The sequence below is a fragment of the Silene latifolia genome, chromosome 3 (genome assembly GCF_048544455.1).
Source record: "Silene latifolia isolate original U9 population chromosome 3, ASM4854445v1, whole genome shotgun sequence".
Taxonomy (NCBI): Eukaryota; Viridiplantae; Streptophyta; class Magnoliopsida; order Caryophyllales; family Caryophyllaceae; genus Silene; species Silene latifolia.
Genome location: NC_133528.1, coordinates 143,290,974 through 143,318,310, shown reverse-complemented (window position 1 = coordinate 143,318,310; position 27,337 = coordinate 143,290,974). Strand labels below are relative to the sequence as shown.

General features: G+C 37.6%; 2 protein-coding genes across 3 annotated transcripts; one reads left to right on the top strand and one right to left on the bottom strand.

Moving 5' to 3' along the window:
- Window positions 1-2,171: 2,171 nt before the first annotated feature.
- Window positions 2,172-5,287, bottom strand: LOC141648243 (uncharacterized). Of its 2 annotated transcripts, none has more exons than XM_074456761.1 (4): window positions 5,176-5,287; window positions 3,496-4,449; window positions 3,361-3,401; window positions 2,172-3,276 (listed from the first exon to the last, which is right to left on the bottom strand). In XM_074456761.1, the coding sequence occupies exons 2-4, from the start codon at window positions 4,447-4,449 to the stop codon at window positions 2,472-2,474; spliced, it is 1,800 nt and encodes a 599-aa protein (XP_074312862.1). In that variant the 5' UTR covers window positions 5,176-5,287; the 3' UTR covers window positions 2,172-2,471. The 2 variants fall into 2 exon arrangements, with proteins under 2 accessions (XP_074312862.1, XP_074312863.1); XM_074456762.1 differs by lacking the exon at window positions 5,176-5,287 and adding an exon at window positions 4,811-4,908.
- Window positions 5,288-25,449: 20,162 nt separating this feature from the next.
- Window positions 25,450-26,620, top strand: LOC141646503 (uncharacterized). Its single transcript, XM_074454374.1, has one exon. The coding sequence runs from the start codon at window positions 25,865-25,867 to the stop codon at window positions 26,618-26,620; it is 756 nt and encodes a 251-aa protein (XP_074310475.1). The 5' UTR covers window positions 25,450-25,864.
- The last annotated feature ends 717 nt before the right edge of the window (window positions 26,621-27,337 follow it).

The window sequence follows — 27,337 nt, the reverse complement described above, 5'->3', positions numbered from 1 at the left end:
TATGTGAAAGAGCAACACCGTAATTTTAAAGGTATTAACATATTCATTTTTTTTTTTGGGAAATATAGCAAATCACCCCCATAAGTTTGATATTATGTGCAATTAAACCTTTAACTTATAAATGTAGCAAATTGACCAATAAGTTTCTCTTAATGTGCAATTAACCACATATCTTGCTTTTAAGAATGAAATTTACTAAATTAAATATTTTACTATTATTGAAAGTCAAAATTATTGATCAATTTTAATCTAAACTTCCTAATTATTAAAAAGGCATGTTCAAATAATTTTTTTAATTATTTTGGTGAAAAAATATTCATAATATGAGAATTTTTAGTGAAGTTACAATGAAATGTAACATGACTCAATTTTTATTTATATTAAATTTAATTCACATTTTTATTTGAATAGGTAAATATTGTATTTAATTTTTTAAAATATATATATATATATATATATATATATATATATAAAATAATTTTTTATAATATAAAATAATAGGTTTTAGGTAAAAAATGGGAGAAAACTTGATTTGAGCTTAATTGTACATTTTTGGAAAAAATGGGAGAAAACTTAATTTGAGCTTAATTGCACATTTTTGGAAAGTTATAGGGTTAATTTGCTACAAGTGAAACTTAGGGGGTTGGTTAATTTGCACATAGTACATAAGTTATGGGGGTAATTTGCTACATCCCGATGATTATTTTTTGTATTACAACTTTGATATTTCGAGTGAAAATTTAGGACTTCAAATGAAACTCAATATTCAATCTTACCTTTGTTTTATATTCTCAATTTAAGAAGTGCGGCTTCTAATTTCAAAACTTACGGTTTTATATTGAAAACTTTGTACTTTGCAATGAAAACCGAGTATTTATGGTCACTTTATAAGCTCTGGGTTTTGCAATTTAATTTGGTGAAGTAGCATTTTTAGTTTAATAACCACCTGTTTTAGTTTGAAAACATAAAAAAACTTTGCCTTATTTTTAGAAAGTAGGATTTTAAGTTCCAAAATTATATTAGGCTCCGTTTGGCACGACACTTCAGGTAGCTTATTTGACCAAAGTAGCTTATTTGACTAAAATTTCAGCTACCTGATTTTTTTGCAAGTGTTTGACAAGTAGCTTATTTGGTCAAATAAGGTACCTGAAATGAAATGCTACCTCAGGTAGCATTTGAGAAATCAGGTACCTGAAATGACTTATTTTCCATTTTTTACCCGTTTATTCTATAATATTAAATAATTTTCATATCTTTTTACGTCATTTTACCAAAATCAGCCACCTTTTCAGCTAGTTTGTCGAACACATTTTTATATAATCAGTTACCTTATTAGCTGCTAATTATCAGCTACCTTATCAGTTACATTTTCAGGTTTCAGTTAGCTTTTCAGTTTTCAACTACCTTTTCAGGTAGTTTTGCCAAACAGAGCCTAAGTTTGAGAACTTAAATGTCTCATATCAAGGACTCACTATCCTGAAGTGACTACCTACAGTCTACGAAGATAGGCAACGTAGATTAGAATTACCCTGGACAATTTTTGACTGAAGACACGAATGTGATTTTTCTATTTGGGAAATTGGGAGAGAAGCCGTTCGTGGGATCGCTGGTTTCTATGTGGGAAGATGATTTGCAGTTGGGTTTTGTATTTGTTTGTTGCAACTTATTTGGTTTGATTTTTGTTGGGGTTTTTGTTTAGTAGGCCGGTCTCTTGATAAGAAAGCCTTATACAACAATTTATGATGTATAATCAATTAATCATCTAAAATTCTAAATTATCAAATGTGCTTGATGTCTTAAGCCAGACAAAGTGTATGCAATTTATTTATCAAGTTTAGCACTTTGACGACTAATAAAGTGTATGCAATTTATTTATCAAAATTTTCCTAATTCTATCATCACCATGCTCACTTCTGCTTGTATAAGTAACAGTCTCATGGTGGCTAAGAATGATTGCTGAGCTATGCTGATATTATCACCAACCTTCGATGATTTCACAAACTTGAGAGCTGCACGAAATGCCGAAGATTTGTTGCACAACAAAAACATATCACATTTCGGGCGAGCCCATATGTCAATATAACTAGATAAAAGTTCAGGAAAAGCTATGATTATTCGATGTCTAGACATCTAAAAATGAAATTAGAAAATATAAAGCAAACCATCACAAATTCAAGCTTAAAACAAAGCAATACTACTTTGTTTAACCCTCATTGTTCATTATTCAAACCAATATTACAAGAAGTCCATTTGTCCGCTTATACATAAATAAATATTCCCTCTGTCCCGCTCATGTATTATCCTATTCCATTTTGGAGATCCTTTTTATTTTAGGATTGCATTTGATGAGCAATTTGATTATTCACACTCAAGCTGGGACGGAGCGATAAATATTACTGTACTAGCTCCTACAGGCCCTAGTTTTAGGATATGACCTTGGAACAGAAAATCAATCTACATTAACATCCACTTTAATTCGTGAATTTAACGCTAATGTCGATACCATAATCTTGTCCTCGAATTATCTTCGATATTGTATCATGCATATTGATCTCGAATTCCGCCTTCCCGTGTATAAGTTCAACAACATTGTTAATCCCAAATGCATTTAAGTTTGCTTCGATAATTAAAGTTGACCTGGCTGGAACAACAACTATAGATTTTAACATGGCGATTTCAGAACCCGTCTTTGATTTCACCGCGCTGTCCAGTGGGCGGTCAATAAGCCTACTCTTATAATATAACTTCTCGTAGCTTGTTGAATAATTATGACCACTATAACAAGCAAGCAATGTCCCATATAAACTTATAGGAATGTTAAGATCACCATTAGCAGCAAATAATTTCACCTCCAAAAACGCTTCAAATGCATACGCGAAAACTTCAAAGTGCACCGCTGCATAACCGTCCTTACCAGGAACAATCGAACACAGGCGCCTTTCATACATATTCTGACCATGGTAACCCAAATGAAAACATGCATAACCCCTGCTCACTTCAAGCTTCCCAACTGGATCCGTCAAATTTAGAATTACATAAAATTCACAGTTCTGAATAGCGCGATAATTGAACTCTATGCATACAAGACTACTGTGATCCCGCAACAATTCTTTGCAGCTCTCATCTGTCTTATAGATTGAGTATCTATCCAAAGATCCATCGTCAACTGAGATGGTTCCACATAAAGCAGAAATCTTTTCATTAATTCCCCCGACAAATACAGTAAACACCTCCGCTTTAAGGTTTCCCCAATATGGCTTTGTCATGGGCAAGGTTCTGGTGAATTTAAGCAATATAAGTGAACTGGTAAGAACAGAAGGTTAAATGGTTAATAAAAGAGAGACACGTAACGTAACGTACCTTGGGACAAGAGATGCTAACAGATGTTGATCATGAAATACCTGAATATAAAAGATTACCAAGTCAGATTGCAGATTCAAAGAAACACAAAAGATTATGAATGATATTGATCAGTCGCCTGTCGGTTGGCCTCACCTTTGGTCTTCTCTGCACCATATTTGGATCCAGATAAGCATTTCGCCATAGGATTTGCACTTCAACACGAGCATATTGCGTTTCAATATATACGGGATCTTCAGATTGTAAGTAAGCTGGAAACTTTAACTCATCACTAGCGATTTTGCCATTTAAATCCCACAAGTTTACTTCGATGACAAGGGTAGAATAAGCTGGCACAGCCACCACAGTTCTAGACATCCTGATGTGTGTCCCAGCCAGGACACGCAAAGGTACACAAGACGGATGGTAAAAAAGACGTGTTTCCAACTGCTTCAGATCATTATCCTCTTCATCACTGCAATACATCCTACCATTTTCATACCTAGCGACAACACTTCCATAAATATCAACAGTATTACAGTTTTTGTCATCGTTGTTATCATTTTTGGAAACTGTAACCTGCACATAACCATAAATTGCAAACCGGAATACCACATAGTACACAACCGCAGAGCCGTGAGCACCTTTGACGACACCCTTCTGAAGCCTGTCATATGAACCTTCAGTCGTGAGATCCAATTTGAGATCCCCGTTCACAACATCAACGTCATGAATCCTATCCTTAAGCCGGAAAACCAACGTGGTTCTCATAGAGGGTATGATAGCACCGTCATGAGGGCCAATCAAAGATAAGGTGCCACTTTCTAATATGGTCTCGGAATCTCCAGGGAAGCGATCATAGAGATTATAATAGTGACAGTCAGACCCTTCTTCAAATACTCGAATTGAGCCGTGGATTTCACATGGTTTCCCGTCATCAAAATCAGTGGAAACACAAACAGAAAACACCTGAACTAAAGGTGTTGCTAAACATTGAGCAAAACCGTCTTCATCATCAGCCTCAAACTCAGTCTTAGTAAAACCGTCTTCATCATCAGATGGCATCAGGCTAAATGCCCCATCATCGCAATCTGATCCATATCCCACCATCTGTGTCATGAGTAATACTTAAGTTCTTTTTAAGTTGGAATGCTACTCGCCTATTACATAGATTCAAATTACTCCGTCCGTCCAAATTATTTGTTTATCGCTTTTGTTGTTGGCTAAGAATATTTTAATCAAAGGTAACCAAACGATTCGGATAGAGTGAGTATGATCCAAGCCACAAATAACAATACCATCTAAATAAATCAAACACAACACAACAATTGAGAATTATAGGGACCTTACAATTTATACCTAAATCATATAAACAAATGATTGGGACGGGGAGGGTAGAAGTTAGAACCAACAAATAATAATAATGATAAAAGCGAAAACAAAAATAAATTTAGAATTATAGTGAGCTTACAATTAATACTTGTGCTCATCAGGTTAAGTAGAGGTAACTAAATCAATACTCCCTCCGTCTCAATCATTTGTTTGCCCTTTGATTAAAAGGGCCATACAGGAAAAAATAGTAGTCAAACAAATGATTGGAATGGAGAAAGTACCACAAACAAATTATTATATAAGTGACCTCACAATTTATACTTGTGATGATCATGTGTTAAGTGGAGATAACTAAATCATATACCCTCTCCGTCTCCATAATTTAGTTACTCTTTGATTAAAATACCCGTCACAAATAATAAAATAGTAGTCAAACAAATAATTGGGACGGAGGGGTGAAAAGAAACAAACAAAAAAAAAAAATCAAATTAATTGAAAAATTACAGCGAATGCTCCGGTATGATTGAAGATGGGGAAAGAGGCGTTGCTTTGAAATTAGGGTTTTGATTTTTGTGACGAATGAATGAATGAATGGGTAAAGTTAATTGCTAATTTGCTAGTATTGGCAAAACGGGTCAACGGGTCAGGTTCGAGTCGGACCAATTCGGGTCGGGTTAATTCGGGTTTCTCACTGAGTTTGGGTTAATTCGGGTCGGGAGGGGTCTTTTCGGGTTTCGGGTCTGTTTCGGGTTTATTGTCGGGTCTGTTACGGTCAAGCGGGTCGGGTTATTTCGGGTCATGTCATTTTCGGGTCAATGAATAATAGAGAAATAGCCATTTCAAGTCTTTTCGATTCAATTAGAGTTATATTTTATCGGGTCATTTTTGGGTTTGATGGTTTCGGATCGGGTCATTTTCGGGTCGGGTCAGTTAGGGTCAAGAAAACTCGGCTCATGTTTGGGTCGGGTCGGGTCAATTCGGGTTTTCGGCTCATATTCGGGTGATGTAGTACGGGTCACTTCGGGTCTCGGGTCAGTTTTTTCGGCTGTTTATCATATAATACAGACTCGAAACTCGAAAAGAAATGTCCCGACCCGAATTAACCCAAACTCAATGAGAGACCCGAATTGACCCGACCTGAACCCGACCCGTGACCCGTTTTGACAGGTCTAAATTGTCCTCAACCCCACAATAATGTCATATAATACCTTACCTCTCTCTAATCTCCTACTCCCACTAAGATACTTTATCATATAATACTCCCTCCCTTAATTCTCGTGACCTTCATAAATATGGAGAGTTATTGAGAATAGGAGGAAATATATTTATATGTTACGAAATTTGAGTTTTAGGATGGAGGTAAGAGACCAGTGGTAGATAATTTGAGTTTGTATTTTGTGTTGCCTTTGCGGTACAAGTTCGAATCCTACTACGAGCATGATACAAAATTAATTCTATTTTATTTTTGAGAAAATCCACAAAGGGACTTAAATCATGTTATGGCAATCAACCAACGTAATCTCGTCGATGCTTGAGGAAGTAACATCCGTCTACCAAAGTATCATGGTTGCATCGCACTAAAAAAAAAAAAAAAAAAAAAAAAAAAAAGTATCATTGTTGCACATGAGCTAGTTTTATGTCTACTCTAATTAATGGATCGTCTTGTCTAGTTTTATTTGTAAATTGAATCTATTTGTTTACCAAAAAAGGATATATTCAAAAGGTATTGTCAAGATTTGGAATGTCTACCGCTAAACGTGTAACCTAGAAAAACCGATTTCATGCCCTCGCGCCTTGACTTATTTTTGCCTTGCAAGAATTGGAACCTACGCTGTGTTAATATTTCATGTGAGAGATGGTAGGAGGAACTTAACCTTAACCAGACCATAGATTGGGTAAACGAATTGAGAGAACTTCTATCAAGAGATGATCCCGAGATAAGTGATGCCAGACTATCCACGCCGTTAATCCAACCCTGTCAAGCAAGTGCGGTTGAGGCCACACTCTTAATTAAACACTTGAGTTTGCTATTATCCTAAATTTGAAGGATCCAGTTGGTAAGTTAGAAGTGAGCCAAGGTGATCTGGGTTGGAATATAGGTAGACCTGGCAAAATCATTCCGATCTAATTGACCCGATCCGAAAAGGTTGACCCGAGACCCGAAATCGACTCGAACTACCGCAGTCAAACGACAATCGAAGCCCGAATTAACCCGACTCGACCCGAAAATGACTCGAGCTTTCATGGACGCATAACAAACCCGACCCGAAATGCCTGACCTGAAACCACTCAACCCGAAAATGACCTGACAAAATATAACTCTAATTGACCCAAAAAGATTTGAAATGCCTTTTTCTCTCTTAATCATTGACCCGAAAATAACCCGACACGCTTGACCCGAAACAGACCCGGAATCCGAAATGACCCGGCCCAACCCGAGCTAATCCGAAATTTCGAAAAACTCAAAATGACCCGATCCGAACCCGACCCGTTAACCTGAAAATTTGAAAAACCCGAAATGGCCTTTGCACCATCTTTATATAGATATGTGATCGCGTTGATGGGTTGATTCTCCTTCTCGCTAGATTGTGGAAAGTAATTTTGATTTTCCAATTTCCGTATTATTTATACTCTGTTTATTTTTGTTATAATCTTACATCCAACAAGATTCCGTATTAGCTATTTCTCATCTTAGTTCCCTCTACTTTCAAACGCAATCGACTTCTCTTGCGTACACGATATACTTGATTCGTCTTGGCCAAAAGTTATCTGCTGTATTACAGTAGTACGTCGTTGCCTAATTAAGCTTCTAAACAAACCCATACATGGCTAATACAATACACAAATTCTCATTTGTGACGGAAGTACCCGTCGCAAGCTTGTGACGGGTACCGTTTCCTCTCACAAAATACCCATTGAGAGGTGAGTGGGAAACACATGGGGTGCTACCTTGTCCTCTCTCTCTTTTTGTGAGAGGTCACAAGCTTGTGACGGGATTAACAAGACTAGCTGAATACAATATAACCACACACACAAAATCTCCATTTTCAGATTCTTTGACAAATAAAAACAAAAAGGGATATTCTACGGTGTACCCTCGAATTTTTCGGTTTTCTATGTTGTACCCCTATATTTTTGAAATTCTACGGTATACCCTTAAATTCTATACATAAGTTATATAACCTTATTCATTGTCTTTGCTAGCTTAATTTCTTAATTGATCTATTAAATCGTCGATTTACCATTCCAATTATTCGGCAACGTATTCATTTACCTATTAGTTCGTCGAATTACCATTAACCCACCAAATAGTATACAAATTTAACTCAAATTTATCAAATCGCTATTATCTTTTCATGCTTCATAACGGAGGTTTTAATAGTAAATTGTACTTAGTAAACGTGATTTGTGATGCTTCTCATATAAGATGTTGATACAATATTAATGAGTCAAAATAAAGGTCAAATTAAGGTTGTTTTATAATGACAAAGTTAATGGAGATTTGAAGAAGGTCATTATGGACAATAAGTAAGAAGTTTAGGGGTACACCATAGAATTTCAAAAAGTTAGGGGTACAACATAGAAAACCGAAAAATACGAGGGTACACCGTAGAATATCCCAAACAAAAAAAAGGGTCAAATGGTTAATTCGGTTCAATTTGGGTTCAAGTTTATATATATCGATATTCAGATTCAGTGCAATTAGTACAATACCGAAGAAGCCCACTCGAAATTTAGGTAGTGCACGCAACTTGTTCGACGAAAATCCTGAAAGAACTGTATTTCAACAACTTAAGCCATTGCTATGGGTTGCTTTGAAAAGATGAGAAGGGACTATGGTTTGGCTCCTACACTTTGACCAATATGCTTGTATGTCTCATTGATTTGCATGCCCGAAAAGGTCATTTAACAAAGGCAATTGGAAATAATGGAGGAAATGCCATTTGATCTTAATACTGTTATCTTGAGCTCTATCTTAACTTGCTGCAAAACACATGCACTACTACAGATACAGCCTATAACAACGGGTAAAAACCGTTGTAAAATCAAAAAGCGGACGTTGTTAAAGCGGCCGTTGTAGAAGGTATTTACAACGGTTTGCTTATTTAGTGAAACCGTTGTCTAAAGTATTCACCACGGTTAAAAGCCGTTGTTGTTGGGTGTTCTCCGTTGTGGTAAGTGTTTCAAAATTTTGGAGGGAATAATATAACAACGGTTGTCGTATGTATAACCGTTGTTGTAACTTTCCCTCCAAAATTGTGAAGTCTTTTGACAACGGGTTTATGGTACATACCCGTTGTTGAAATTTTTAGTAACAACGGTTCTTTGTTTAATACCCGTTGTTGTAATTTTACCTCCAAAATTGTGAAGACTTTTAACAACGGTTCTTCGATTAAAACCTGTTGTTGAATATTATGCGCGGGTATTTGTGAATGTCATTCACAACGGTGTTATTTTTATTAACCGTTGTGAAAGGTATTCACAACGGTTTTTTTTAGTAACCGTTTTTATTACAAACTCCTAATGTTTTGAAAAAATAAATTTGTTTCATGCCATTCAAAAACCTGCATATGTCGTCAAAGACCATATACCAAAGACCAAAGATAAATCACAAATGGGTTCATCGAACTCAATAGATTCAATTCAACCACAACAGCAGCTGCATCATATATATATATATATATATATATACTTACAAAGAGTTGAATTTACATGAACTAATCATTCCCTAACTTCAACAAAAAATTTACTAATAAGTTGATCTAAACTCTGAGTATCATGCATTTCTAATATATTCTAAGACGTAGTTGCCCCACATGTCTCTTACCTCGTCTATATCTACACTTGAGTACTTTGCTCAATCATGTTGACGGGTTGATTGCATATCATGGAAAAACAAAGAGAAGACATTATGGTATATATAGCAAAGAAGCCGAAAAGCAAGACAACATTAACAACATCATGGTATATATAGCGAGCAAAGCAAGACAACATTAGCTCTAATTTAAAAAAAAAAAAGTAATAAACACATGTTTAAATTATTACTAACCTTTTCTGGAATAACGAGATATCTTCGCCTAATAATCTCCAACATGAACCGACAAGCGTAGTATCCACATTGTATGTTATCCGGTCAAGGCGAGGGGCCTATTATTACATAAAAAAACAGACGAGAGAAGGCTCACATCAAAATCTTGAACTTTAGGTATTGTATTAGTATTAAACATAGATTTTGCACTTAATGTTATTGTATTTGAGCACGTACCCCGTTATCGTAATAAAATCGGGGCCAACATCGAGAATCTTCCATGGGTTGATCCCGCTCGTTTGCTCTTTTTCTTCTTAAAGGCCCTTTTTTTAAAAAATAAAAAAGGAGGCGGAAACTAATTTTTTTAGGGGCAAAAATATGAAATAACTTTTTTCTATGAATAAAAAATGAAAATGTTATTATAAATAAATCAATATTATAAACTTACATATTAATCAAGTGCTTAAAAGTCTCGCTTGGTTGATGATGTAAAGAGTCCAACTTAAAACTTTATTCCTTGTCGGCATGATGACTCGCTAGCACCCAATGAGTCCTACATCAAGAGACATCATCATTATTAACAAGTACATATATTAGTTATGAAAATGCAATTGTAGGGGGAAACGTAATATTAATTTGTTTATTACCCTTTTTCATTATAAGCGCCAAACATCGACTTCTTGGTTGTCGCCAATTGTTGAGCAATATAATCTACCCGTTGTTCGAACGAGAAATCCAGAATAAATAAAGATAAAACATAGGGGCACGGAACTGTATAGATCGGATGGAATATTCTTCTCGGGGATCACTCTCAATTTCAATATCCTACATTATTACGGTATTAATTCCGGTATTTAAAACACTATCTAGTAGTCCGAATATTAGACTATGAAATTATTTATTAAGAAACTTACTTCATCCAAACAAATATGTGTGATATATCAATCTGGTCTAGGCCAGCCCATACGGCTAGCGGATCCCATGATATAAGCGCTTGGCGCTCAGCCCCTAGAATATCCTCCTCGAGCGGAATAACTATCACTTGCTCGGTGGCTATGCGATGGTCGGCCTCCTCATGCGCTCTCATCATCGTCACCGTTCTTAGTTTTGGCATGTAATCCTTCCCTTTATATTGTGTGGAGTTTAAACTCCTAACTTTCGTCCGGAAAGAATGAGTCTTTGATTTTGTGCTACTACCACCAGCCTACACATGTAGTAGATAATTAAAATAATAAAAAATCCAAAGGTAACATATCCTAGTTGAAGTAATAAAAATAAAAGCGTACTTAATTAAATACCTCGTCAACTTTGCTCTTTCAATGATGAGGTAGTAGTAGCGATAAGACTGGGGACTTAGGCTTATCAGTCTTTTTTGTCCCCTACACAAAATTACCATGCTTTTTATAAATACAGACAAAATATAAATAAAGGGAGCGAGGTTAATTTTTAAAAAAATAGAGAAGTTAATTAAATACCTCATCAAGTTGTTGTGAAGTCGAGGTCGTTGGCATGTCTGTGGACTTAGGCTTATCCGCCAAAACCGTCTTTTTTGTTCCCTACAAAAAAAAAATAACATATAAATTTAACATATAAAAACATTCAACAATTAAAAATGTAACATATATATAAAGGTATTTCTTCTAACCCCAATTTCGCATTCTTTGAGGCGGCGGAGATATCTTCGCCAAGTAGATGTGAGTTTCGAGGCCATTGGATGAAACTTCCAAGCGCATCTCCCGTAATGGTAATGTCGTCACGAATCGGGACAGACAGGTTGAAAGTTTTCATGGCTTGGAAAGACTGTAGTAATCTCTACTATTCTATGATTCGGCAAAAGTTTTTCGCCATGAACTACGCTTTCACGCTGCAGATTTGGTTTCTACGAGACCCGCCAACACGCACATGTGGCTTTTCGGTTTAGGGTCGAAAGAATAATCGGCCTCTTGTTTACGGCCTGAAGAATATACACATACATTATTATATCTTTGCAAAAACGCTTGAAGATTCAAAAGATTTTGCAAAAACGCTTTCTGTCTCGGGCCGATTTTTGCACAAACTTCAGTATTCATATAAATTTAACTAATTAAACACTTCATGCATACCTTATCAAAACAGGGAACCGACTTGAAGGGGATGTATCTTGTTTTCCATCAGCCGTCTTCTCAAATTGCATCTCCTTTTCAGACCCATTATTCACCTAATAAAATTAACCAATTCAATGGCACCATATCGAAGTTATAGCATTAGAGTGGGCAAAGAACACACCCCCGATCTTACCCAAAAAAAAAAAAAGAAAAATAAGGAAGTATTAGGTACCTGATCGGCTTTAGTTGTTATAACTTCAGAAGCATTATTAGGTACCTGATCTTTCTGAATCTCGTTGACCGATACTTCCTTCTCATGTATTGCCAAGGTAGTAGCGGCCTCTTGACCAATCTGTTGTACCTTATTATTACCCCCTTTAGAAATGACATCCTCCATCATCTTCACTTCTTCTTCTGAAAGCTTACCTTCAAAGATTCACTTTTGTAGTACGGATGCCATTAATCAAGTCGCTTGCCAAGAATGTAATGTGTCAGCAATTTTTATCCCAACAATAACATGTGAATTGAACTTAAATGAAAATAATAGAATAAATGTTACCATGTCGGCCTTCTCGGACTTAGTCTTCCTTTTCTTCTTTATCCGGGCGCTTTCCCATAATATTTCGTTACTCCAACCTGTAACGGGACGCCCCTCAAACGACCTGGATGTTCGGGTCGGCCGATCGCTCTAGCAAGAACGTCATTACGACCACTGGGAGTGAATTTACCTTCTTCTACCTCTTTCAATACGTTGTCCTATAATATATTAAATAAACTTCAAATTATATTTGTGACTAAAATAATAAAGTTAGTAATGAACTCGTCTTAATAAAATAATGCTTACTATGTTGGCCAAAACTTCCTCATCATATTTGTCACGCGACGACCGGGATCCTTTAGGCGTGTGCCCTTGTTTATAAGTTACATGCCGATCCACTTCTTTCACTCCCTTTGCCACCTACACATTAACATGGTAACATTTATACACGTAAATGTGTATCAATGCAAGTCCAAGTGTGATTAAAAAAATAAAGTCTCACAGGGGAATAATGCATGCTACTTACGAGGTCCTCTTCTATCTTTCTCAGAATCGCCTCGAGAACCATAGAATTTCCCCTTCTTGCATGAAATGTTAGCACGATTTCTTCTACTAACGGCCTTCAAATAATTATATAAAAGCGCAAGTAGATGAGATAATAAAAAGATTATATAAAGGACTCATTAATTAAAAAAATGATAGGTAAATCGTTAAAAGGCGAGGATATTTAACCCGAAACTTCTCGTAGTTCTCATCTTTTGAAAAGATCCCATTCTTCCCGCTGATGGTGGGACACTTGTTTTCCGGTGGGCTCTTACGCATCTCCCCCGTTGCCTTGTCCACATACAACCAATCCCTAGCAACGCCACACCTCCACTGCCTGTGGACATCCGCTGCCTTATGCATTAAATACTCATCATGGCTTTTATCGGGTATAATAAAGCCTTCCTTTACACGAGCCAAGTATAACTCCGCCAATTTTGGATTCAAAGTTCTAACATCATCTAAATGGATAGGCACAAACTGTCTTGTGCAAGCACCAATCCAACCGGAGAAAAGACCCGCATTTGGACCAAAAGAGGGAAACCCATCTCACTCCATGTTATTTGGAACGGTTGTTTAGCGGCTATAGCTGCAAGGACTTTCTTGCACTTCGTAGCACCCCTCTCACCAGGCTTATTATCACCAGGCTCATTATTCTTTTGACTTCTTTTACGTTTTTCACCCATGATAATCCTAAAACCCAAATATGAATGATATAGCTGGAAATGAACAACTTAACAACGTACATGCAGAGTATTATCTAAAACCCTAAACCCTAATAGGAATGAAAATTTAAAACAACAGATTGAGCTTCTAAAATCCTAAACCCTGATAAGAGGAGTAAAGTAGATGATGCGGGATGATAAAGATAACAAAGAAGACGAAAAACAAACAGATGCATGAAAAAGAAACAAGATGATCGTCTTAAAACCCTAATGACGAAACACAAAATTAAAGTGAACATACCTGTTGATGATGATGATAAAGAGAACGAGCAGGATGATAAGGGAAGGCAACGGAATCTGGCTTAAATCAAGGCGACGGCGGCGGCGAGAAATGTAAAAAGCGAGGAAGAGAGAAGAATTAACTCAGGATACCAACGGTTGAACTAATAATGTTGTGTGTGTTTGTGTATGGCATGTTGTATGGGTTTCTATATTAGTTTTTTATTAAGACAAACTATTGACAACGGGTGCTCAAAGAAGAACCGTTGTTATATGTTAATAACAACGGGTCAATAAAAGTAAACCGTTGTCAAAAGTTTATTACAACGGTTAAAATATACCCGTTGTAATATATTTTCACCAAATTTGCGCCAAAATGAAATATGTCAAAAAAATAATTGACAACGGGTAGAGGTACTACACCCGTTGTTGAAAGTATTAACAACGGGTAATTTAAATATAACCGTTGTTATTGTTGAACCTCTTTTTTTTTTTTTTTTAAAATTATCAGTAATTCCATTACAGGTCCAAACTCAGTAACAATACATACTTAATGTGAGAAGCACCATATACTTTGCAACATTATTCAAAGAATTTCAACACCAAAGATCCACATCTAATAATAAGATCAAGAAAATAAGACAACACCAAAGATGCATGCATACTTGTCCGATGAACTATCTCGGGATCGGGGGCGTTTCTTGGATGTCATAGTTTCTTCGTTAACCCAAATACCTTCACCATGGTCATCACGCATATAGATGCTTTCAGTGTCCTCATGATCAGTGTCAACATCGTCGAAATAAGATACAGTGGTAGACTGATCCATTCCCTCAAAAATGACATCCTGATCATCATCACCATTATCGGATGGACTACTCCTTCTTTTCCTTATAGACAGTACAACAGACCACTTCTTATCCATATGATCGGTGACATAGAACACTTGTTTAGCTTGGGATGCCATTATGAAAGGATCATCCTTATTATTGCCAACCTTACCCAGATTGACCAACGTAAATCCCATCTTATTCTTTCGGACACAATGGATGTTGTTATCAACCCAGTTACATCAAAACAAAGGCATTGTGAAATCAATGTAATCTAGTACCAATATTTCTTGAATAACACCATAATAAAGGCATTTTCCCCAAATAGGCTTTTTATCTTTTGAAGTAGCAAAGTGCATTGCCTCAAATTCAGAACTCACACCACTATTTTGCATTGTGCTCACCTCATCTTGCTCGCGGGTGTAAAAAGTATATCCATTAATGGCAAAACTGTTGTAAAATGTGACCCTGGCATTTGGACCTAAACCAAGACGTAGTAACCTAGGAGAGATGTCATCACCGATTAGATGTATAGTCCTTGTAGACTTTCATCAATCTTTCGAACGGATACTGGTATCTCAAGTACACGGGCCCAAGGTACAAAATCTCCCTAACCAAGTGAATGGTCAGATGAATCATGATAGTGAAGAAAGAGGGTGGAAAATACATTTCCAACTGACAAAGAGAGGTTACAACGAGGTCCTGCAATGAATCCGCGTCATCGGGATCGATGACTTTCTCGCATATGGACTGGAAGAAGAGACAGAATCTAGTTATAGCATATCTTACCTTTTCAGGTAAAATGGAACGAATAGCCACAGGTAGTAATTGTTGCATCAAAGTGTGACAATCATGTGACTTTAACCCGGTGAGTTTTAGGTCTTGCATCGACACTAGGCTTTTGATGTTCGACGAATAACCATGTGGCACTTTAATTCCATTCAAGCATGCACGTAACTCTTTTCTCTCATTCCGTGAAAGGGTAAAAGTCTGTGGCGGTAAAAATGTACGATTACCTCTCTTCTATGGTGCCAACTCTAGCCTAATACCCATCATTTTCATATCTTCCCTAGCTGCGGCGTTATCCTTTGTTTTACCAGGAACATTCAGAAGGGTATTGATAATATTATCACAGACATTTTTCTCAATGTGCATGAAATCGAGTCAATGTCTGACCTCCAGGTCTGACCAATATGGAAGTTTATCAAAAAATATGGATCTTTTCTTATACCCACGAGTAGACAATTTAGAGCCGCTCTTCTTCCCATAATCTATCTCAATATGCTTTACTTTCTGATAAACTTCATGCCCACTCAAAATTCTAGGAGATTGACGAAGTTCTTGTCTTCCATTAAATGCTTTCTGTATCTTGCGATAACAATGGTCATGAGACAAGAACCTCCTATTTCCCATATACACATACTTACGAGAAGACTTCAAGTATTCAGACTCGATATCCTTCCCACACAATGGACAAGCCTCTTTCCCATGAACTGTGTGCCCAGAAAGGTCGCCATAAGCCGGATAGTCAGTTATTGTACACAATAACATCGCTCTCAAATTGAAAGTTTCGTTCTTATATGCATCAAATACTTCTATCCCACTATCCCACAACAATCGCAAATCATCTAGAAGAGGTTCCAAATATACATCTATATCATTTCCGAGTTGTTTAGGGCCATAAATTAACAACGACAACATCAAATACTTTCTTTTCATGCACACATATGGAGGTAAGTTATAAATAGCCAACACTACTGGCCAAATACTATGTTGGCTACTCATGTTTCCGTGTGGGTTCATTCCATCGATGGACGGCGCTAGACGTAAGTTTCTAGGTTCATTGCCGAACTCGGGATACTTAGCGTCGAACGATTTCCATTGCTTACCATCTGCCGGGTGTCTTAGCTTTCCATCATTTATTCTTCCCGTTTCATGCCAAGTTAACATTTTTGCATCATCGGGATTCGCATAAATCCTTATGACTCTTGGTATCAATGGAAAATACCACAACACCTTAGCCGGATCCCTTCCTTATCCTTATAACGCCACTCCAAACATTTAGGGCAATTGGTTAAGTTTTGATATAATTTCCGATACAATATGCAATCATTTGGACATGCATGTATTTTCTCATATTTCATACCCACTCCTCTTATTAGTTTTTTCGCCTCATATGTCTTAACAGGTAGAACATTACCATCGGGAAGCAACTCCTTTATCAAGGCTAAAAACTAGTGAAACACGTGTCACTCACCCCATTTGCCCCCTTGATATTATACAACTTCACCACACAAATTTACATTTTTGTGAACTTACAATCGGGATACGAGAGGTGCTTCGACTCACACAACTTCTCATACATGTTGTTAAGGTCATCCCAATTACTAGTGTCATCACCTACATCTTCAAAAGCAATGGACTCATCATCATTCTCTTCATTATCTATAGACCCAACATTCAACTTCTCTACTTCCAACTCAAAAAACTCGGCAAACTCGGGATCATCGCTTAGCCTTTCGTGTACCTCAACATCATCTTCTTCCGAGTTATTCTCTTCCTCTAATGATTCCCCATGAAAAATCCAAAGTGTATAGGATCGACTAAATCTCCACTTTTCTAGGTGTATTTTAACGTCCGAAAAAGCCATATAGCTAATATTACCACATCTTTCACAAGGACATGCAATACTAGAAGAACCTTTCAAATTGTTCGAAACGAATTCATAAAATTCAGCTAAACCATCCTTGTAGGTGCGGTCACTCATATTTGCATCAATCATCCAAGTTCGAGTCATTATTCTACATTCGTAATAATAGGTAACTAATTCAGAAAATACAATAATAGGCAAACAAATAAACGAAATTCAGGAAAGCAATTAAGCTAAATTATCAACAAATTAGATAATAACCCAAAAAATCCTATATCTAGTTATAAGCGTTGCTAAGAAACATATATATACCTGATTGATAAACACGATGAGGGAGAGAAGACGTGACAACAGTGACGGAGATGAAGACAGAGAGACAATCAGGGAGGAATGGAGGATGATATAGTAGCAGTATTAGCTTGTGTTTGTGTTTGTAGCGTATAGCAGAATAAAGCAATATGTTGTTCTTAAGATTTTCATAATATTAATAACAACGGTTATTGAGTCTACAACCGTTGTTAAAACGTATTAAAAACGGGTTCTAATATAACCGTTGTGATTACTTTTCACTAATTTGGCGCCAAACCATTAACAACGGTTAAAATTTAACCGTTGTTATTAGTTTTTTCATTAACAACGGTTGTTTAAGTATGACCCGTTGTTAAAACCAATAACAACGGCTAACAACACATAACCGTTGTAATTAAGTTTGGTAAAATTCGCGGAATAAATTCTACAACGTGTTTTGATGATTTTCGTGAATAAGCGTTATTAAAGGGCCGTTGTGGTTGCCTGTATTTGTAGTAGTGATGGCTCGGTCGAGCTTGGAAGAGAGATTGATAATCGTGTATTTGAGTTGCAACCTCATAACGCGGCTGCATATTTAACTATGACGCATATTTATAGGGATGGTGGTTTGGAGGATGAAGTTGCCAATATAAGAAAGATGATGACACGAAATGTGACCAAGAAAAGTGCAGCATGGAGTTGGATTGAGGTTGATGGAAGAATTGAGGTTTTCTTAGTAGGTGACGTGTCGCACCAGATGTGGAACCATATTTATGTTATTCTTGAGCACCTGAACATTGATATTAGAGACTTAAGTTCTTTATGGAAAAAATGTGGATATGACGATATGATTGTGTGCTAAGTTGCTGTTAAGGGACTTGAAACAAGAAGCATGCATTTACATGTTTAGAAACCCGGAGCACATGTCAATTATCTAGTTGATAAGGTCATTCAGGTGTGGAATAATGACCTGAGTACAAAACTCGTCTCTCACAGAATTTAATATTGTGTTCCTGAACTAAAATTTCCATGGCGTTATTACTTAATCACATCCACCTTTATCCACAAGCAGACGGTCAAAGTCTATCTTTACCAAAGCACCGAGTATTTTTTTTACATCATCCGCATCTGCTCACTGTCATCTATTAACCAACGTATTCCCCAAGCAACATCAATATCTCCAAATCATTCATTGCCTATAAACAAAGATATTGATCATGTAAATATTGCAAAATAGGAAACTCATATATCTTCCATATCTTTGTATAGCCTACCTAGCTCCATTGCACACCTATAAATACTCCCTCTGTGAATCATTGTAAAGTATGCTTTCTAACCTAAATATACAACTCTTATATGGTATCAACGAGACCTCATCGATCCAACCTCCTACGTCCCAAACGTCCCAACTTCAAACGCCCTTCACGCCACCCTCTCAACCCGTGTCTCTCAACAATAATGACCACCAACAACACTGAAACACTCGTTCCAAACCCCCATGACAATACAAAACCGCTCACCTCGCTCAACCTCAACAATTGTGTCAAGTTGAATCCCCTCAACTACACGGCATGGAGGTTTCAACTAACCAACATACTCTTTGGTTTTAGTCTCCTTGGCTTTGTCCATGGCACTGAAACACCACCACCAAAAACCATCACCGATGACACCAAAACCGAAAAACCCAACCCGGCCTACCTCTCTTGGTTAAAACAAGACGGGTTAATCCTTGGTGCTCTCATGGGTACCCTCACCACGGCCCTCCAACCACTTATTGTTCGGGCCAAAACCGCAAAAGAGGCTTGGGACATCCTCGCAAATACCTACGCCAACCCATCGAGGGCACACATCCTCCAGTTAAAACAACGATTCGATTCCATCGTCAAAACGACGGAACAAAGCATATCTGACTACATGAACTCAATAAAGGTTTGTGTAGACCAACTCGCCCTCATGGGCAAAATACTCGACCCCGAAGACATCATAGCCCAAGTCCTCAAAGGTCTTGACTATGAAACCTATAAACCCGTCATACAAACCGTTAGGGCTCGAGACACACCAATCACGTTCGAAGCTCTACACGAAAAACTACTCCAACACGAACTCCTCCTTACCCACGACACCAACCCCACTCACTTCCCACCTTCTGCCAACGCGGCATACCGCCAACAACACCACCACAACCGTGGGTTTTCTCGCCCTCAAAACCCACCTACCTACTCGCAAAACCAGCAACAACCACACTACAACAATGCTAACCCGCAACAACCAAACTACAACAATGCTAACCCTCGTCCTTTTAAAGGACGATGCCAATGGTGTAGAGAAACGGGACATGTAATTGCAAACTGCCCAATGTTCAGGAAACTCTTCCCGAATATTGTCTTTCCCGAACCCAATTACCGCCAACACCCCAACCAACCCCAAGCCCACCTCGCCAATTATGGCCCTCAACCAAATCAGAATTTCCTTCTGGACAGTGGAGCATCCCACCACTTAACCCATGACCTTGACACCCTCGCATTTCATTCACCATATGACGGCTTAGACGACCTACTCATAGGTGATGGCTCCGCTCTTTCCATCGAGCACACAGGTTCGTTTACCATGAATAATTTACACTTCAATAATGTTCTTCATGTACCTAAAATATCTCGTAACATTATCTCAATTTCGCAATTATGTGCCGATAATAATGCATATGTCATTTTCTCACAAAATTTGTTTATTGTAAAGGAGCTCAAAACCGGGAAAACGATCCTCCAGGGCCGAGCAACCCAGGGAATCTACGAATGGAGCCCACCTAAACCCGTCACTCTTGCTGCCGTCAAAGAAAAAGGAACCACGCCAATATCGTGGCACCATAAGTTCGGTCATCCCTCGTATGATGTAATCAAACTTATGAATAAAAGTTTACCCAATTTCAATTATTGTCCTGCGTGTTGTGTGTCTAAGAGCAAGAAGCTCCCCTTTTACAGTTCCTCCCTACGTTCTTCTGCTCCTTTAGATCTTTTGTTCTCGGACTTATGGACTAGCCCAATCACATCTCGAGACCACTACAAATACTACGTTATATTCGTCGATCATTTTACCAAATACACTTGGCTATATCCGTTAAAACGCAAGTCCGAAACCACTATCGTCTTTACTCAGTTTAAAAACCTCGTAGAAAAATATTTTCAACGACCCATTCGACGTTTCTTCTCCGACAACGGTGGAGAATATATTAAATTAAATACCTCTCTTCTTAATGACGGAATTTCTCACTTAACCTCCCCACCCCATACCCCCGAACACAATGGCTATGCTGAACGCAGACATCGTCACATTGTCGAAACCGGTCTAGCATTGCTCAATCACGCAGGACTGCCCACCACATACTGGCCATTCGCTTTTAGTACCGCTACATATTTAATAAATCGACTACCTACAAAGACCTTAAACGGTGTTTCTCCATACTTTAAATTACACAATACAAAACCTGATTATGATAAACTTCACAATTTTGGCTGTCTTTGTTACCCATGGCTCCGTCCATATACAAAACATAAATTAGAAAATCGTTCTATTGCATGTATTTTTGTTGGATACTCCAATACCCAAAGCGCTTATCACTGTCTAGACCCCAAAACACATAGAATCTACACTTCGCGACATGTTAAATTCATCGACGAAGAATATCCGTTTCGACAGTCCCACTCACCACCATCGAAACCTGATGAATGGTGCTCCCTTAATATTCCTCTTCTACCTCAACCCCAACAACCTTCGACACCTCCTAGCACAACACCCTCACCTCGCATCCCTAAACCCATTACAATTGTATACACCAGGCGACCCACGACCCAAGCACCACCCTCCACCGAACCCATTTCCTCCATCCCATCATCCTCTCCATCCACTCCACAACCCACTCCAACCAACATCGATTCCGCTGCCACTCCTACTTCTCCACCTGTCACTCGTGCTCCTCGCATACCCCAACCAGAGTCATGGTATGCATATATCGAGTTGCATACGCAATGTGGCGAGTATCTTGTGACTTGTGAGCTTGTTCTTTCAACTCGTAAGTCAGTTGCGGCCTTTTTTTTGTGTGTCTGTTTAGTTTTGAATTTTGGAGTACCACTGTACCGCATCAGGAGGCCATATTGTCCTATGGTCTCTACTTCTCTGTTCTCAGACTTCCTTAATAATATCCTGCCAAATTTCAGGTTCTGGGTACGCCAACAAGAGAAGAAATCTAATGTATGATCTTAATTATACAGAGTTCAAGCTTTGCTAGATTAAAGCTCATCTGTGGCACAAGGTAAATTTTTTGAACCACAAGTTCAAATAATTATTCTCACTTCCTCATTAGACCTTCCTGTTGTGCCATTAGATGCTGCATTAAATGTTCTAAGCTAGTCCTTTTGTGGTATAGTCTCATTCTTGCAACAATATGGTCGCCGTTAGGTGTTCGATTGTCTTAATTTCCATGGCAACAAGTGACTGGTAGATATCATTATGAATAATTAAGTTCAGATGAAAGCATAAACAGTATACATTCAGGAGGGAAATTCTTGAAATAATCCTTATCTTGCTAAGAATTTGATTTACAGCATCAAATCTTTCCGTAGATATTCTTAGATATCAATTCATTTGCGATTTATTGCTGCCATTCATGTCCTGTGACCTGTGAGACTGTGATGCTTATCAGATTCATGCACAGCCTGTTATTGAAGGTATCACACAGACGTAAAAGGAAAAAAAAAACATAATTTGAACTTTTTCCTGAAATGTCACTTCATACCTAAATATCCATGTAAATTTACATCTGATCTGATATATACAAAAGAATGAAGAAAAAAATATTTAGAAACTCGAGATGAGTAAATGACGGGTAGTTTGGTGCTGATGTTCAACCAATGATGAGTATTTACAGGTGGCCAAAGATGCTATCAATGCTTTCTCCAAGTCCTTAGCCAAATGTCTTCTGATCATAGAAATGGTGTAATCCATGAAACCAGAATCACAAGGCAAGGTAATTGGCCCGGTAGTAGCTATGCCAAATTCTTCTTCGGCCATTCTGAAAAGTTCTCGGAAAATGTCAGTATTTAAGAACGTCAAGGGAATCATGAACCGCCTTCCATCAGTTGTGTAAACAACAAAATGACCTTCATCAGCCATCAGTCTTGGCCAGGTAATCCTTTTTCTACTTGAAGCTGCTTTCTTTTGCCACTTCTTTGCCATCTTGATGAGTTTCTTTGTGCTGATCATTTTTGCCAAATTTAAGAAATAGGGATATTTTGGCTATGTTGTTTGAAGATTTAAGAGGAATTTTAGCAATGGTTTGTTGTGAAAACTTGTAGAAATGGTCAAGTTCTATATATAGATGCAAGGGTCCAAGCTAAAGACAAGTCACTTAAATGTTAACAAAAGAATGTATATACAATATTACGGATAAATGAACAACGTGTACATTCGTTCAGGCCCCTTCTGCACATGTTATGCTGTAAGTTTATTAGATATGATTGACCTCAAAGTGATTTATTTGGGGCAAATACTCGAATAAATTCAGTACATAAGTGTACATCAGTTAATGCAGTTGTCCTGCAATTGATAAATTCAGGGAGTACCCACCCACCTGAGCATCCTAGCTATTGTGTCCTTATATGCACATGTTATGCTTAATGTTAATGGTGTTTATCTGGATATTATTGATCTCACTAAGATATGATTGGGACAAATACGCCAACCAATCGGGTACACAAGTGTCCGTCAGTGCATACAGGGTTTGGACAAATACACTAATGAATTTAGTACACAAGTGTACATCAGTTCATGCAGCTGTCCTGCAATTGATTAATTCAGGAAGTACCCACCTGAGAGTACCCCCCTGTGGTCTTCAGGTAAGACAATGACACACCTGTATGCTGATTTTGTAGAGAAGTTGTAAATATTAGCACTGCATAATAAAGGTATGATTTTAAGAGTGGTACATACCCATGCCGCCATAGCACTAACGTTAACAAACTGTAAATGAGCACGCAAAGAAACAGTCTGATAAATAAGGAAGACCTATACTTCAACTTGGTGGTGTAGGTTAAATAGTGGATTAATGCAAGTGTATTTAGCAAAAAAAAAAATGATTTTTCCGTTTCCTCATATTGCGAGTATGATAGAAGCATGTGAATAGGATCTTCTATAAGCTAGTGACTAATAACTGAAATTTTAGAGCACATAGGAGGACTTGTGGCTTTCTCATTAGATTTCCACATGGTAGAAGGATGGATGGTCTGTGATTTCTTTTTAGGACTTTTGCGAGAATCAGAGAGTTAATTTATGAGGTGATTCATAGTCAATTTTTGATGCAAGCTTTATTATGAGTCATCGGAAAATTGCCTGTGTCTTCTTATACAAGGGTATTTTAAAATAAACTCAGTCCGATTTACTGTCATAAGCGGAAATCTTTGACGATTTTGTTGTATTTGTACTGCATCATTTCATTTCCCACTAGATGATTCATTTTTATATTTTTAATTGGAAGTTCAAATCATTGCATCTGATTAACTTTCTAAATACTACAGAGCTAAGAAGACAATTGTTTGGAACTAAAAAGAAATTTTAATTCTGATTTCTAAGGCAAAACTACATCTGTTCTGTACAGAAGAATCAAAGAAGAATATAGCATTTTAGAAACTAGAGATGAGCAAATGTTGACTTGTTTGTTCTTGATGCTCAGTTGATGACGAGTATCTACAGCTTGACAAAGAGGCAATCAATGCATTCTCCAAGTCCTTAGCCACATGCTTTTGGCTCATAGAGATGATGTACTCCATGCAACTTGAATCACAAGGCAAGGTAATTGGCCCTGAAGCCGCTATGCCAAATTCTTCCTCTGTCATCTTTAGTAGTTCTATGAAAATATTCGTCTGTAGATACGTCAAGGGAATCATGAACCGTCTTCCATCAATTGTGTAAACAACAAAATGACCTTCACTGGTCACTGGTTTCGGCCAGGTAACTCTCTTCCTACTCGCAACTGCCATTCTTTGCCATTTCTTTGCCATCTTGATGAGTTTCTTTGTACTGATCATTTTCACAGGTTTTAAGATAAAAATGAGAAATCTTTTAAAATGAGAGTATTGTAACTTACAAATGTTTATATGAACTTGTTGTGTTGTGTTTGATTGTGAAAAAACTTGGAGAAATGTTTGAGTTTTATAGTATCCAATTAAAGACATCCCTTGAATGCTAACTAATACCTTGTTTTCATTGTCTGGGAACAAAACCATGTGAAAATTTCAGGTGGGTATGTCTAAGTTAGCTTTACATATAGCTATCAATTTGTAATAATGCAAATGAAGTAGACCCAAGATGTCTTCTTGCTGGTTGATTATAATCCCGTTGTTATCCACTAGAGTTGTTAATATATAATGACATATTTCGACTCGCCCTACACGAGTCAGAAGTTCGATGATTACTCGCTTTCAAATGTTCAATCCAGGACAATCAGAAACCAACATATCCACCAGCTTTGTCTAGTTGATTTGGACCTACATTCACATGGTTTTGAACCAAATGAGTTAGAATCATACAAGAAACATTTAAGTTTTGTGTCTTTTGGTGTAGTACTATAAAACTGCAATTAGCTATTTTAGTTCCATCAAACCAAAAATCACTATTTTCATATCAACTTTTTATTACAATCCTACACTTTTTAGTTTAAAACTCGAGTCTCAATACACTCAAAATATGATCAGTACAAAGAAGCTCATAAAAATGGCTAGGAAGTGGCAGAAATTAGCAGCTGCCAGCAGGAAGAGGATTTCCTGGCCAAGAACAAATGTCGCTGAAAAAGGTCACTTCTTCATTTACGCGAATGATGGCAAAAGGTATATGATCCCCTTATCCTATCTTATATTGGAAATATTAATTCAATTAGTGGTCTTAGTGGGTTTACCACTTCTTAGTGGGTTTACCACAATGGTCTTAGTGGGTTTACCACTTCTTAGTGGGTTTACCACAATGGTCTTAGTGGGTTTACCACTTGTTAGTGGGTTTACCACAATGGTCTTAGTGGGTTTACCACTTGTTAGTGGCCTTAGGAAATGGTCTTAGTGGGCATTTTCTTAGACTACAATATGATGTTTGTTGCACTAGTTTGTTGCTATATAAGCCTTGTAATTTCATTAGAATCAAAGCAAGTAATTTTCTTCCTTCCTCATATTTGTTTTTCACATAAAACTCACAAAATTCACAACAAATTGGTATCAAGAGCTCTAGGTTTCATATCCTAGGACTTGTCATGGCTTCCAATGGAGCAAGCTCAAATGGTTACTCTCAATTGCCAATATTTAAGGGTGTCAACTATCAATTCTGGGAATTGAAGATGAAGACTCTGTTCAGATCACAAGAGCTCTGGGAACTGGTTGAAAATGGGTTTGAAGATACCAAACCAACAGAACCAGATGCGGCTCTTAAGGAGAAGAGAAAGAAAGATGCCAAGGCTTTGTTTATCATTCAACAAGCCTTGGAGGAGGAGTTCTTTTCTCGGATTGCTTCTGCTACTACATCAAAGGAGGCCTGGGATATTCTGAAATCAGAATATCTAGGTGACAAGAAAGTAATCAAGGTGAGATTACAAACTTTAAGGAGAGAGTTTGAGACTTCTCTCATGAGTGACAAAGAGTCTGCACAAGACTATTTGTCCAGGGTATCAAGAGTAGTGCAGCAGATGAGGGCATATGGAGAGAAAATATCAGATGAGCAGGTTGTTGGGAAGGTGTTAAGGAGCCTGACAAAGAAGTATGACTACATTGTGACTGCCATTGAGGAATCAAATGACTTAGAGAAATATTCATTTGATGACTTGATGGGCTCACTGTTAGCTCATGAAGAAAGAGTCAACAGATCTTCAGAGAAGAAGGAGGAGCAGGCATTTGTCTCCAAGGGTGAGTCTTCCAAGGACGATCAAACAGTGCCGGAAGAGGTAGAGGAAGGGGAGGTTTCGAGAGGAAGAGGACGTGGCGGACATCCGCCGGTCATCCGAAACTCAAGCTAAGGACACTCCAAAGGGTCCTATGAAGTGTTACTACCGTAACAAGCCAGTCATAAGGAGGTGAACTGGCGAGAAGGAGAAGGATCGAACACGATCAAAAAGTGAATATTGTTGAAAAACAAGAAGAAAAGCTTTTTCGACAAGCAATGGGGCACAAGAGACTCGCAGGGAATGTCCGGTATATTGACAAAGTGGTTGCTCTAATCACATGTCAAGTACCAAGTCTTTGTTCAAAGACTTGGATGAATCCAGGATAAGCAAAGTAAGACTTGGGGATGATAAGCAATTAAGTGTGGAAGGTGTTGGGACTGTTGCAGTCAAAACTGAGCAAGGTAATATTAAATTACTTCATCATGTGCGATATGTACCTCAATTGGCCTATAATTTGTTAAGTGTTGGTCAATTGCTTGAGTCTGGTTTTTCACTATCATTTGATAATAATTCTTGTGAAATTAAGGATAAAAAATCAAATGAGATAGTGGCCATGACATCAATGGGAAGGAATAAAATGTTTTCCCTTGATTTAGTCAAGTCGATGGGTAGAGCATTGACAATGAAAGGAGGATGATAAGGCCGATCGTGGCATCTTAGGTATGGCCACCTTAATGTTCAAAGTTTGAAACTTTTGAGTAGGAAAGGATTAGTGGATGGTTTGCACGGGATTGGTGAACTTGGAATTTGTGAGGGATGCATTTATGGAAAACAGTCTAGAGACTCATT

Excerpts from the sequence above, each read along its gene's own strand:
- LOC141648243 (XM_074456761.1), bottom strand. The coding sequence starts at position 4,449 with ATGGTGGGATATGGATCAGATTGCGATGATGGGGCATTTAGCCTGATG. Across the intron at positions 3,402-3,495 it reads TGGTGCAGAGAAGACCAAAG|GTATTTCATGATCAACATCT; the intron begins GTGAGGCCAACC and ends TTTTATATTCAG. Across the intron at positions 3,277-3,360 it reads TTAGCATCTCTTGTCCCAAG|AACCTTGCCCATGACAAAGC; the intron begins GTACGTTACGTT and ends TAAATTCACCAG.
- LOC141646503 (XM_074454374.1), top strand. The coding sequence starts at position 25,865 with ATGGCTTCCAATGGAGCAAGCTCAAATGGTTACTCTCAATTGCCAATA.